This window comes from Hyperolius riggenbachi, chromosome 3, assembly GCF_040937935.1.
Source record: "Hyperolius riggenbachi isolate aHypRig1 chromosome 3, aHypRig1.pri, whole genome shotgun sequence".
Taxonomy (NCBI): Eukaryota; Metazoa; Chordata; class Amphibia; order Anura; family Hyperoliidae; genus Hyperolius; species Hyperolius riggenbachi.
In genome coordinates this window covers 192,775,453-192,787,723 of record NC_090648.1, presented here as the reverse complement: position 1 = coordinate 192,787,723, position 12,271 = coordinate 192,775,453, and the positions used below count along the sequence as shown (strand labels likewise).

General features: G+C 39.7%; 1 protein-coding gene across 1 annotated transcript in view; it reads right to left on the bottom strand.

The window, feature by feature from the left end:
- UNC13C (unc-13 homolog C) overlaps positions 1–12,271 on the bottom strand; it is a 784,159-nt gene that overhangs the window by 142,294 nt on the left and 629,594 nt on the right. The window contains exon 25 of the mRNA XM_068275480.1: positions 11,018–11,095. Within this exon, the coding sequence (XP_068131581.1) occupies positions 11,018–11,095 (78 nt within the window). The remainder of the gene's footprint in view (positions 1–11,017; positions 11,096–12,271) is intronic.

Sequence of the window (12,271 nt, the reverse complement as noted above, 5' to 3'; positions counted from 1 at the left end):
TGCTAAATATAGCCAAGAAGAGAGCATTCTGTTATAAAAGGTTGTGCAGTACGTAATCATTTTGGATACAGATCAAAGAATCAGTGGAAGCCTATAAGTGTCCATTCTCTATGGCACTCCTAGGTCTCTTCCTTATACTCCTTGGATGGTCTACTAAAGATAAAAAGGGAACTCAAATAGTGCAACTCTGTACTGCAGTGTTTTCCTCCACCTTACTCGGCAAGCCTCACCGGTGCATGACCGACACTGGATTATCACCTCCCACCGGATTATCACCCCCACCGGATTATTATGGCAACACGCTTACCAGATATTATGCCACTCCAGAATTAACCATAGTAGATATTGCACTTTGTACATCTGTACTCTTGTTCCTTGCCTTACCCGGCTCAGGACAAGTTAGGGCTACCTCAGAGACAAATACATACTTCTATAGTTTAAATTACCCAGCATTTAATTTCTTATCTAATAAAATAACATTTTCTTAAACACCTTTTTCTACATGTATATATATATATATTGCCATAAAGTTTAGGGCAACAAACAGGCGCTTCCAGGTATCCAGAACTCACTGACAGCGGCATCCCACTAGCTTTCCTAGACCCTCCACCTCCTGTTCCCATCCTAGTCTCATGTAACTGTACGGCATGGTATCACTTAGATGTAGTGGCTCTGCCTTACTAGTTTTGTCCTCACTTCTGAACTCATCAGGCTCTGGAAGTGAAAATTAAACTAGTATAGCTGAATCACTACATCTAAGTAGAACCACGCTGAACAGCTAAGTGAGACTAGGCTAGGGGCGGGAGGGCAGCAAGTGAAACACCACAGATGGTGAGGTGAGATATAAATTCAAGTATATTGTGTATACCACATCTGTGCTCTCACTCGCCTGTTAGTCCAAATATAATCTTTTCCTGAGTTCTATGAGTATCTCCTGCTGAAACAGGAAAAAAGGGTGCAGGAGCTCATACAGAAGAAAGGGCGCCCCATAGGCGCCAATGTTAAAAGCCGAGATTAGCGGCAGAAAGGGGACATTTGGGCACATGGCGGCACTGCCCTATCAAGCGTCAGCAGAAGCCTCGATTTGGGGATAAAATTGCAGCTTCTGCGTTTACACTCTCCAGCAGTGGCTGGATAGTGTAATGGTTAAGGGCTCTGCCTCTGACACAGGAGACCAAGGTTTGAATGTCAGCTCTGCCTGTTCAGTAAACCAGCACCTATTCAGTAGGAGACCTTGTTCACGACTCCCTAACACTGCTACTGCCTATAGAGTGCGTCTTTGTGGCTGCAGCTCTGGTGCTTTGAGTCTGCCAGGAGAAAAGTGCGATATAAATGTCAGTTTGCTGGCGATGAAAAAAAAAACAAAAAAATGTTGCGATGTGTGGCTTTGCTACCGCTAACAGTCCTATTTTTTTCCACAGAGGCTTATGTAAAAAAATGGCTTGCAGATAACTACATTGCTCCAATGCATAGTGGGCTCGCAGCAATTCCACAATGTAGTTATCCACAAGCCAATTTTTTCCCTCAAGCATCTCTGGAATAAATGAGCGCTGTGAGTGGTAGCATAGCTGCATATTGTGGCTTTGCGCAGGGAAGAGAATTAAGGGTTAGGTGCCACCAGGGGAAGTAAAGTTTAGGCACCACTGGGGGAGGGAGGTGGTAGGGTTAGCACCACCGATGGGGGTTAGTGTTAGGCACCACTGGGGGGTGTTAGGGTTAGAGGAGGGTTTTGTGTGAGAATAGGGTTAGGTTTAGTATTCTACATAGTATTCTACTATGGAAATTAAGTCGTTGAATGTCACTATTGGCAGTGCCATTCTACTACTGGCAAACCCTGCACCTTTTTTTTCCAGGCATCTTCTTTCCATGAATGCATCTCCTGCATCCTCCATGATATAGCTGGAGAATTAACATAGTTAAATAGTTGTCTAGGTTCAAAAAAGACATCAACCTCACTACACCTAAATTAATAAAGTACATTTTATAAACTAGTTTTTTTTCTCCTAAAAACAAAATTTCTCTTCCATCCACCTTGGACACTTTTTCCCTTTGTGTGGTTGGCATAAATCCAAGAGATCCGAGTGCAGTTGGCATAAATCCAAGAGATCCGAGTGCAGTTGGCATAAATCCAAGAGATCCGAGTGCAGTTGGCATAAATCCAAGAGATCCGAGTGCAGTTGGCATAAATCCAAGAGATCTGAGTGCAGTTGGCATAAATCCAAGAGATCCGAGTGCAGTTGCCAAGCTCAGGGGAGGTATAGGACTGAAAGAATGCAGAACTCTTCCCATTGCCAATAATATACTTAAGTTGTGTGTTGTGAAGGTTTCCGCCAAATACACAACTTTTTCAATTATTCATTACTCTTTCATTGCACATTTGCAGCTTTCAATTAAGAGGGATATGGAGGCTGCCATATTTATTTCTTTTTAAGCAATGCAAGTTGCCTGGCTGTCCTGTTGATCTTCTGCATCTAATGCATGCAACCATATCATGAACATGTATGTACATCAGACAGGTTGTTGACTGCCTTTGCCGCATGCTCGTTTCAGGTGTGTGATTCAGACACTACTGATGCATGAAAGAGCAGTAGGCAACTGGTATTGTTTAAAAGGAAATAAATATGGCAGCCTTCATATCCCTCTCACGTTAAACCAGTCCTTTTAAAGTATCAAATCTAATGAGTTATTGACATTTCACTCCACACTATGAGAGATGTAGTTCCGCAACAACATATTCAGATTTTCAACCAGCTTTTTATTTGATCTTCTGATTAGTGCCATCCTTTTCAGTGGAGGAAATTAATCTTAGGAAGATGATTTATTTAGTGTCGCTAATATATTTAGAGGGTGACAGTCTGATTGTTGTTCTGGTAGAAGCAGTCTAGGAACATTGCCCTCAATTACTTTCCATCCGAGATAAAATCATAAGCTTGCATGACAGCAACTGACCCATCTCCAAAGTATAAAAAGATATACTTTCTTCAGGATGTGTTTTCACTGAGTCTCAAGTAAGAAATTTAACGGACGTAAGGGCCCTTTTCCACCAGCGCGTTTGCGCTGGCTGAATCGCAAAAACGCAAACCGCTAGCGATTTTACAATCGCTACGGTTTGCTTTTTAACATGGGAATCGCGGTAGGTCAATTCCACTACCGCGATTCGTTTTTGTCGGGAACGCGAACGCGCGGCGGAGCGTTAATTGCCGCGGTTTTGCTATGCAGGGCATAGCATAGCAAAATCGCGGCCGCGAACGTCGGGGAATCGCCGGTAATTGCGATTCAGCAATCGCTAGCGTTCAGCGTGAACGCTAGCGATTGCTAGTGGAAAAGGGCCCTCTGACAAGCAAACTGTGCCATTCATTTTCATCACTGTAATACTATGTCTGTCTTCTTCTACATCTTTACTAAGTTTTACAGCTATGACATAGCAAAGCTAGCCTAGCATTTCAGGTGTCATAAGCTTAATGTTGTCATGCTAATTGCATTTTCAGAAATTAATACATTACAACAAAAGGCACATCATAAAGCACTTTTTGTTTATATATTAATAAATACCTGTTTTATTAATATATTAAAATAGAGGCAGGCAGTTTTAGAAAGTCTGACATTCCATGTGCAAATAGGCAACTTTAAACCATTAAAAATACCTAATTATTTGGAGGGCTGTCTTAAAGTGCAGCTCCAGTGTACATAAAAAACTTAGAGCTACTCTAATGCTGAAAAGTTATAATGTCCCAGCATGCTATCTGTGTAATAAGACTCGCCAAAGCCTGTATCAGCAGGAGGCTGGCATTTAGCTCCACCCCTTGTAGAAAAAGGCCTCTGCCTTTTCTATATCAGATTCAGAAAAGGTTGAGGCCTTTTCTTGCAAGGGGGCAGAGCTATGTGGCAAATCTCGGCTGATAGGGGGCTCTGGTGAGTCTTATTATACAGGTGGCGAGCCAGGGCATTGTAACTCTTCAGCATTAGTGGACCTTTGGCACATTTAGAGATCAATTATTTTTGTCTGCCTTATCAGGTACAGAATGGTCTAATATCATAATTTGTAATATTACAGCATGTTAAAGGAGAGTCCCAGCAAATGTTAAATAAACGTACAGTATTCCCCAACTTATAGCAGTTGTTACAAATAATTTTCAAACACAATTTTAAATGTGGGCAGGACAGTCCCATTGTCTCAGTGGCCATAGGGCTATAGTTATGCCCCTGATTTTTTTTTTCTAAGGAGGAAGCCAGTTAACCTATTTGCATGTTTGGGTTGAGTGGTACAGCTAGAGTGCCCATGAGGGAAACCCAATAAAAAAATGTGAAGAACATTGAAACAGCATTTTGAATGTTCAGATTGGGAACTGGACCTGGAAGTCTGTCCCTGTGAAGGTATAATGCTATCCACTAGGTGACGGGTCAACAAAACACTTTTACAGCTACTAAAAAGTAGAAACATACTCAAATGAAGTTTTCCTAAATTTACCATTATTTTTCTTACCATGCTGATATTAATTTTCACTTGGTACTGTGTGTGCTAGATAAGGTTAGAAAACATTTTCTGTGAGATAACTAAAGAGACTTAAGGCTCATACACACATCAGACCATAGTCTTTGGAGAATGAAAGATCACAGACCTATTTTACCCCCTTCCATGTAGTATGAGAGCCATACCTACACAGTCTATTCTATGGAGCTGAACTCCCCACCAGACCGAAATCTTTGCAAGATGCTGCACACAAGGATGCTGTAGACATTCAAAAGATCAGTATCTGCAAAAGATCTGTTCCTGCCAAAGATCCGTTCCTGCAAAATGCATTCATAGTCTATGATCTTTGCAGATCATCATACACACCTTGTTTAACGGACATTCATCTGCAGATCAGATCCACCAGGATGGATTTTCAGATCTGCAGATGATTGTCTGATCTGCAGATGAATGTCAGTTAAACAAGGTGTGTATGATGATCTGCAGATCTCATAGACTATGAATGCAATTTGCAGGAACGGATCTTTGGCAGGAACAGATCTTTTGCAGATACTGATCTTTTGTGTCTGTACAGCATCTGTGTGTGCAGCATCTTGCAAAGATTTTTTTCTGATGGGGAGTTCAGCTCCATAGAAAAGACTGTGAAGGTATGGCTCTCATACTACATGGAAGGGGGGAAAATTGGTCTGTGATCTTTCATTTTCAAAAGACCATGGTCTGATGTGTGTATGTGGCCTAAGGGCCAAATGCAATTCACCTTTTCACCTGAGTTTTCTCCAAGGAGGAAATTTTACATCTTCAATTTATAATAACTTTTTAGCACTTAGCGACTGAAAAAGTACCAAAAAGTACTTGAAAAAGTACTATCAAAATTATTATGAGTATTTGTTTGCTTGTTTGTGGTTTAAAATGCATATTATTGACAAGTTTGAAAATTTCACCTAGGAGAAAACTCAGGTGAAAAAGTGAATTGCTTATGGGCCTAAGAGAATAGTGTATTGCAATAGCGCCAGATTCTGACCACTGTTATGAAGTCTCACTGATGATGTCTTTTAAAAGACAACATAAAACATTAAGCATAATTAAGATTACAAATATTAAGCATAAATTAAAAATGTTATTTTTATTTAACATCCAGATGCTTGATGGAACTTTTCTTTAATAGCTACTGTGTATACACACTTAAAGGACCACTATCATGAAAAAATTGAACATTTTAAATATATTTTAACACATACAAATAAGTACATTTCTTCCAGATTAAAATTAACCATAAATTGTTTTCTCCTATATTGCAGTTACTTACAGTAGGTGGTAGAATTCTGACCGTATTGACAGGTTTGCGGCTAATCCATCTCTTCATTGGGGATTCTCAGCATGGCCTTTATTCTTTACAAAGACACTCCCTAAAAGGGATTTATAGAAAGATGCTGGCCAGCTTCCCTGCTCACTTTACACCTTTTTTTGCAGTTGGACAGAGCAACCGCCATTCACTAAGTGCTTTTCAAAATAAAGAAAACCCTGAGAACCTCACATGAGAAGATGGGCTACTCCAAAACCTGTAGCTTCTGTCAGACTTCTACTACGTACTATAAGTGACAGCAACATAAGAGACAAGTAATTTATGACTCATTTTACCATGGAAGAAATGTACTTGTTATTTGAATGTGTTTACATGTATTTTTAATTTTAAGATTTTTGCAGTGGTCCTTTAAAGACAGTCAGAAATGTATCCATAGTTTTTAACCTAGAACTATCCTGGTAGAACGGTGTCATTATGTGAACAGTGTGAATGTTGTCTCCAGAATTGAAAGGCAAATACGTGATTTCTTTTTCCAAAAATAAGCAAGATACCTGGCAACTAATTGTGGTTTTGGACCACAGACATGACATAAATGTAGAGAGAGAAGCTATATACTGTGATACAAATAGCAATGATGGAGACCCTATGATATGTTCCTTAAAGGGGTTCTTCCGCGAAATAGAAAAAAAATAAAAAGTGGTTTATTTATAAACTATTAAAAATCCTCTTCAAATAGTGCGAAAAGTGTTTTTAAAAAATGAATAGTTTCATCAAAGTAACACGTAATGTAATCAGTGACAGATGTCGGCCAGGGAGGCTAATCCATTTGTTAGGGGTTTTTTTTTGTACTATAATATCACAAACATAACTGCTGCGTACCTAGTTGACAGTTCTGTAGTCCGTTGCTGTCAGGAATGGCTCTTACAATTAGAATAACGGCTGTTATCTCCCGGAGCTCTGCGCAGTTATTTATTTTAGTTTCACAGAGGGAGAGCGAGGACCCCGGAAGCAATGAATCAGGCAGAGGGAGAGCAGCTGATCAGTGAGAACGTAATTTGTTGACGTCGTTGCCCGGCAACCAGACTACGGCGTGTATGCAGAATCCTCTTTATCTCCTGAAAGCGAGTGATCTCTTTGTCGCTGCAAGATTTATGGGTTTGTGTTTTCTTATTAACTTTTAGCTGCCTGGAGAACTCAACACAAACCAATAAATCTTGCAGCGACAAAGAGATCACTCGCTAGAGGATTCTGCATAGACACCCTACGTTCTCACTGATCAGCTGCTCTCTCTCTGCCTGATTCATTGCTCCGGGGTCCTCTCTCTCCCTCCGTGAAACTAAAATAAATAACTGCGCAGAGCTCCGGGAGATAACAGCCGTTATTCTAATTGTAAGAGCCATTCCTGACAGCAACGGACTACAGAACTGTCAACTAGGTACGCAGCAGTTATGTTTGTGATATTATAGTACAAAAAAAAAAAACCCCTAACAAATGGATTAGCCTCCCTGGCCGTCATCCGTCACTGATTACATTAGGTGTTACTTTGATGAAACTATTCATTTTTTAAAAACACTTTTCGCACTATTTGAAGAGGATTTTTAATAGTTTATAAATAAACCACTTTTTATTTTTTTCCTATTTCGCGGAAGAACCCCTTTAAAGCTGAAGCTGTGGTGTCTAGAATGACAGTCTTAATGTGGTGATCACCCAGAGTCAGTCTTAACATTTTCTTATCCTGCCCGATGTTATAACAAATAATTAGGTATTTTACATATGTAGTAGCATTGAGAAAAGCCCAGGCACTGATCTAGATTGAAGAAGCAGAGCCTCTTGTATTCAGAGCATACTTTCTAAATCGGTCTGAAAATACTGGGGGAAAAAATAATTAGCTACTTTGCAGCCAGAACAGAGTTGCTTCAATGTTCTGTCAATAAAGAGGCTGATAACACAGTATTTTAGTGCAATCCAAGCAGAAAACAAATGCTCCGTTTTCCTAACATCATGCAAACTGATAACATATGCAGACTACATACAATACCTGATCTTATCAGGTTATGGGGAAATCAGTAGCTGAGCAGAAGTTTAACTGTGGTATAAATAAGCCAATGCACATAAAGTTTCTGCAGGCTCTTGTATTGTTTATAAAGATTACATTTCTAATGGGAGATTGTAACATTATGCTTCTTCTTCAGCCCACACTGATCTCCTGATGCATTTCTCAGAATGTGTCTCAATATGCTTATTGAATCAAGATTAAAACAGAGTAAATCCAGTGTGTTTTTAGAGAACCCTTCTTATCATGCATAGCCAGCCTATAGGGACGTATAGTGACAATGCTACACCTAAGTGGGGTAGAATTTCAACAGTTTCAGGAACACATTCCATAGGTTTAGGATCTGACCCGGTCAGCTTAGAAAGTTTATGGTTATACGCACACTTTAGACAACTCCAGTTTACCTCTACTGATGACTTCTACAGTAAATAGATCAGTGGTTTGTTATTAATGACTGGTATTTTCACGTTTAATATTACCTTTACAATGAATATAACTGTTTTACTAAATATGTCAGTATTGAAGAAGAAGTGAAGAATAAAATAAAAAAAAAAAATTTGTTGTCATTAACAGTTTTGCCAAACTAAAAGGAATGATAGTCACCCATCACTTATATGGTCTAAATTCCCAACATCCTTCCCCCCACCCCCAAGCTTTCAGCTCTGCAGAATCTCTGGCTTTGTACAGCTCCCGATGTGTGTCACGTGATGCGCACTGCATCACATGACACACATCGGGAGCTGTAGAGAGGCAACAGCACAGCCGGCAGTTGTAAGGAGAGAATGGGATGGTGCCCAGAACTATGGCATGCCTTTTCCTCTGCACTACAAAGTTGGAATAGAGTGAGAGAGGCACATCCCCAAGGCTCCGGGGTAATTGCAGATTTCTTGAGAGTGTCATTTGCTTGAGTTTGAGATAGCTAGAACTTGTTGTACATATTAGTACAGTAAACACTTAAAGAGACTCTGTAACAAATTTTTCGGCTGTATTTCTGTTATCCTACAGGTTCCTAAACCTAATCTAATGTGATCTGGCTTACTGCAGTCCTTTGTAGCTGCAGAGTCAGTGTAATAAATCATCTTATCTCTCTTCTGTTGTACTTGTCGTCCCGTCTCTGGAAGGGGCTGACTCTTCATTGTTGTTTAGCTGTTAGGCAGGCCTTCCCTCCACGCCCCTCTATGCTCGCTCCCGTGAGTTACATTAGGCAGTCTCTGCTCTCTCTGGCTGTGAGGCTGCAGACCAGGAAGAGAGCTGATTGTTTGTGAGACATCTTTCCCTGGCTTTGGAAGGAGCTGCCGGGGCTTTCTGCGTGATTCCTGACACAGGCAGAGGGCTCCAGTCTGCAGGCTCGGATAACACAGTCTGCCATGCTGCATCAGAGACGCTGGGAGAAAGACTTATACACTTACGCTGTGTATATATATATATATGTATTTGGCCAGCAACAACAAAGAAAAAACGTTTTGTCCATTTAAAAAAAAGAAAGAAAAATAATAATAATAAACATTACTAATAATATAAATAATACACTTGCCGATCAGAGTCTTCGGCTGCAATACTTGTGCTGCTGTGCAGTGCCAGTGAATCAATGCTCTGCCTCTGTGTATTGCAGCCGGCTCTGAGACCCTGATAGGCTGATCGGCAGCTGAGATAGAGCCAGCACGAGAGGACCTACAGCGCATGCTTAGACTTGCGCTCCTCTCGTGCACGGCTCTTATGCACATTCACTGGAAGCGGGCACACGCTCTGCCCGACGCACTTCCGGTTTTGGCGGCCATATTGCTTGTTTACAAAACAAGCAATAAAAGTGTGATTTTCTGCCCAAAACAGCGGCGGGGAGCGGCGAAAATGACGCAGAGGGGGAGAGTAGAGCGCTGCAGACAGGCTGGTATGTTTATTTTATTAAGTTTTCATGGATACAGATTCTCTTTAAAGGGGAACTGAAGAGTGAGGTATATGGAGGCTGTCATGTTTATTTCCTTTTAAGCAATACTAGTTGCCTGGCAGCCCTGCTGATCCTCTGCCTCTAATACTATTAACCATAGCCCCTGAACAAGCATTCAGCAGATCAGGTGTTTCAGTGGTTTAGACTTTAAAGTCAGATCTGACATGACTAGCTGCATGTTTGTTTCTGGTGTTATTCCGATACTACTGCAGAGAAATAGACTAGCAGGGCTGCCAGGCAACTGGTATTGATTAAAAGGAAATAAACATGACAGCCTCCATATAGCTCTCTCTTCAGTTCCCCTTTAAGATAACAGAGTGAGATCTGTACAATGTTAGTTTAATGCTCTGTATTTTGCCAGGTTACTGTGGTCAGTACTCCACAAACATGGCACAGCATAGGCAACACCCATACAGACAAACCAACGGGAAGCAGCAATTACCTATGGAAAATAAGTGGGAACATACTGTAGTAAGAATGTTTGATGCTTAAAGATGCAGATGATGTCACATTTTTAAAGTGAGCTTTAAGATTAGGTTTGCTTTAAATCATCTTTACAAAATGAGGGAGAAAAAAAAGAAAAGAAAATTACTTTATGATGGAATGAAAGCATCAGTTTGGATGTTTCATGTCTCTTGTTTTCATGACACACTATAAAATTGTAATAACAGATGTCTCAATTTAAAATGTTTACTTCATCTCCTACTGAAATCTCTTTGCACAATTTGTGTTTTCCACTTAGGCTGGCACAGTCACTATAGCCTATTTGGCTGGCACCGCAATACAGCATGTAACATATGGTTTGAAATACCAATGCATGCTTGCCTTCACAAACCTTGTAAAAAGCTATTGCTCCTGCTATCTTCTGCTCAGTCGATTGCACGATAAAGGCATTGGACAAAGACATGACACATTACAGACAAAGCACAAAACACAGTACAATCAACACAGATACAGAAATGTTATACCCAGTAATAACAGGTGGTGATGGACCGATAACTACAACATACAACACAGATTACTTTTTACTGTACAGATCATTAGCATACTGTGTGGAGTATTTGCATTCATTTATTTTCTTGTTACTTTATGCCTTTTTTTCCAGCAAGGCTTTTCTTAATGTAATATCATTGTTTTCAAAAATCAGCTGTTTATTTAGCTAATTATTAAAATAGGTATATTGCTAATGATCTTTTACTATTATAGTGATTAAACATGAGCAATAATAAGTATAGAGGGTCTTACCTCTTTCCCACCCATATTCTCAAACATCTTTTCCAGTTGAACTCTCAGTTGCTGAATGTTGTTCATTAGAATACAGGGCTAAAAAAAATAATAATAATTGTCAGTTACTAAATTTGCTTTAAGACTTATATATTTCCAGCATTATACATTTGTGATAGGCGCAGAGAGCTACACTTACAAGTGTAAAACTAAAGTCTTTGGGAAATTGTGATCTATAGCTCATGTCGCAGAAACGCCTATATTTTACATTTAGCACGCTACAAACCTAACCAAATAAATGCCACCACATTAAACCAATGGTAACCATAGATATGGAGAACACAGCTTTATCCCCATTGCACTAGCAGCTGTCTCATGTTCAGCCAGTACTGCAGTACATCTTCTGGAACATCTGAATCTGCCAGGCTACCATTACTCTGCATTAGGCTGTGTCCATGTGACACCTAAATGTGGCCACTAACGATCCAATTCCTAGTGATTCTAGTGAAATCATTTAAACGATCATATAATTTTGATTGGAAGTTAAATATCATAATACATCATTCACTACACCATCAACAAACCAATCTTTGTTTCCCATCTATCAAAATGACAAGAAAATCCAAATTTTGGTTTGCCGAAAATCCAATCGGACAACTGTTTTTATAATCATTCGTAATTGATAGTGCTCATCAATGGAGATTATTTACAACCAATCCGATCAGAATTATCTGATTGCTTCAACGATTTTTTTGCTAGAAATTGGACCATTAGTGGCCACCTTAACGTTCTGTGGGAGGTAGAAATGCAAAGAAGAAACACAAATTGAAGAGGGCCTGGTGTCCTGGCTCCAGTGGTGACTGCCCCCAGTGCAATAAAGAAAGCATTACACATATTGAAAAATGATAGCTTTTAATGAAAAAGTTTCATAATGAAAGCTTTCACGTTCATTCATTTATCTTTACACATGCATGAAATATAAATTAGCCATTAAAAAGTATAATTTAACATTTGTTGTGTGTCCTCTGCACATATTTCTCTCAGCTGATATGGTTTAAAAAGTACCTGTTTATTTTGTAATACAGTAAATATATAAGTACATCTTCAGAAGGTCCACCTGATCCAAAGTCAAGTGAAAAATCCATTCACATTACATGACAAACTCATCGTCTCAGCATGATGTGGCAATTTCATGATGATAATGTTGATAATGATTTGTTTAGGCCCTTTTTATTTGCTGTTTATTTCCATTGTATTACCCGATATGCATGCAGA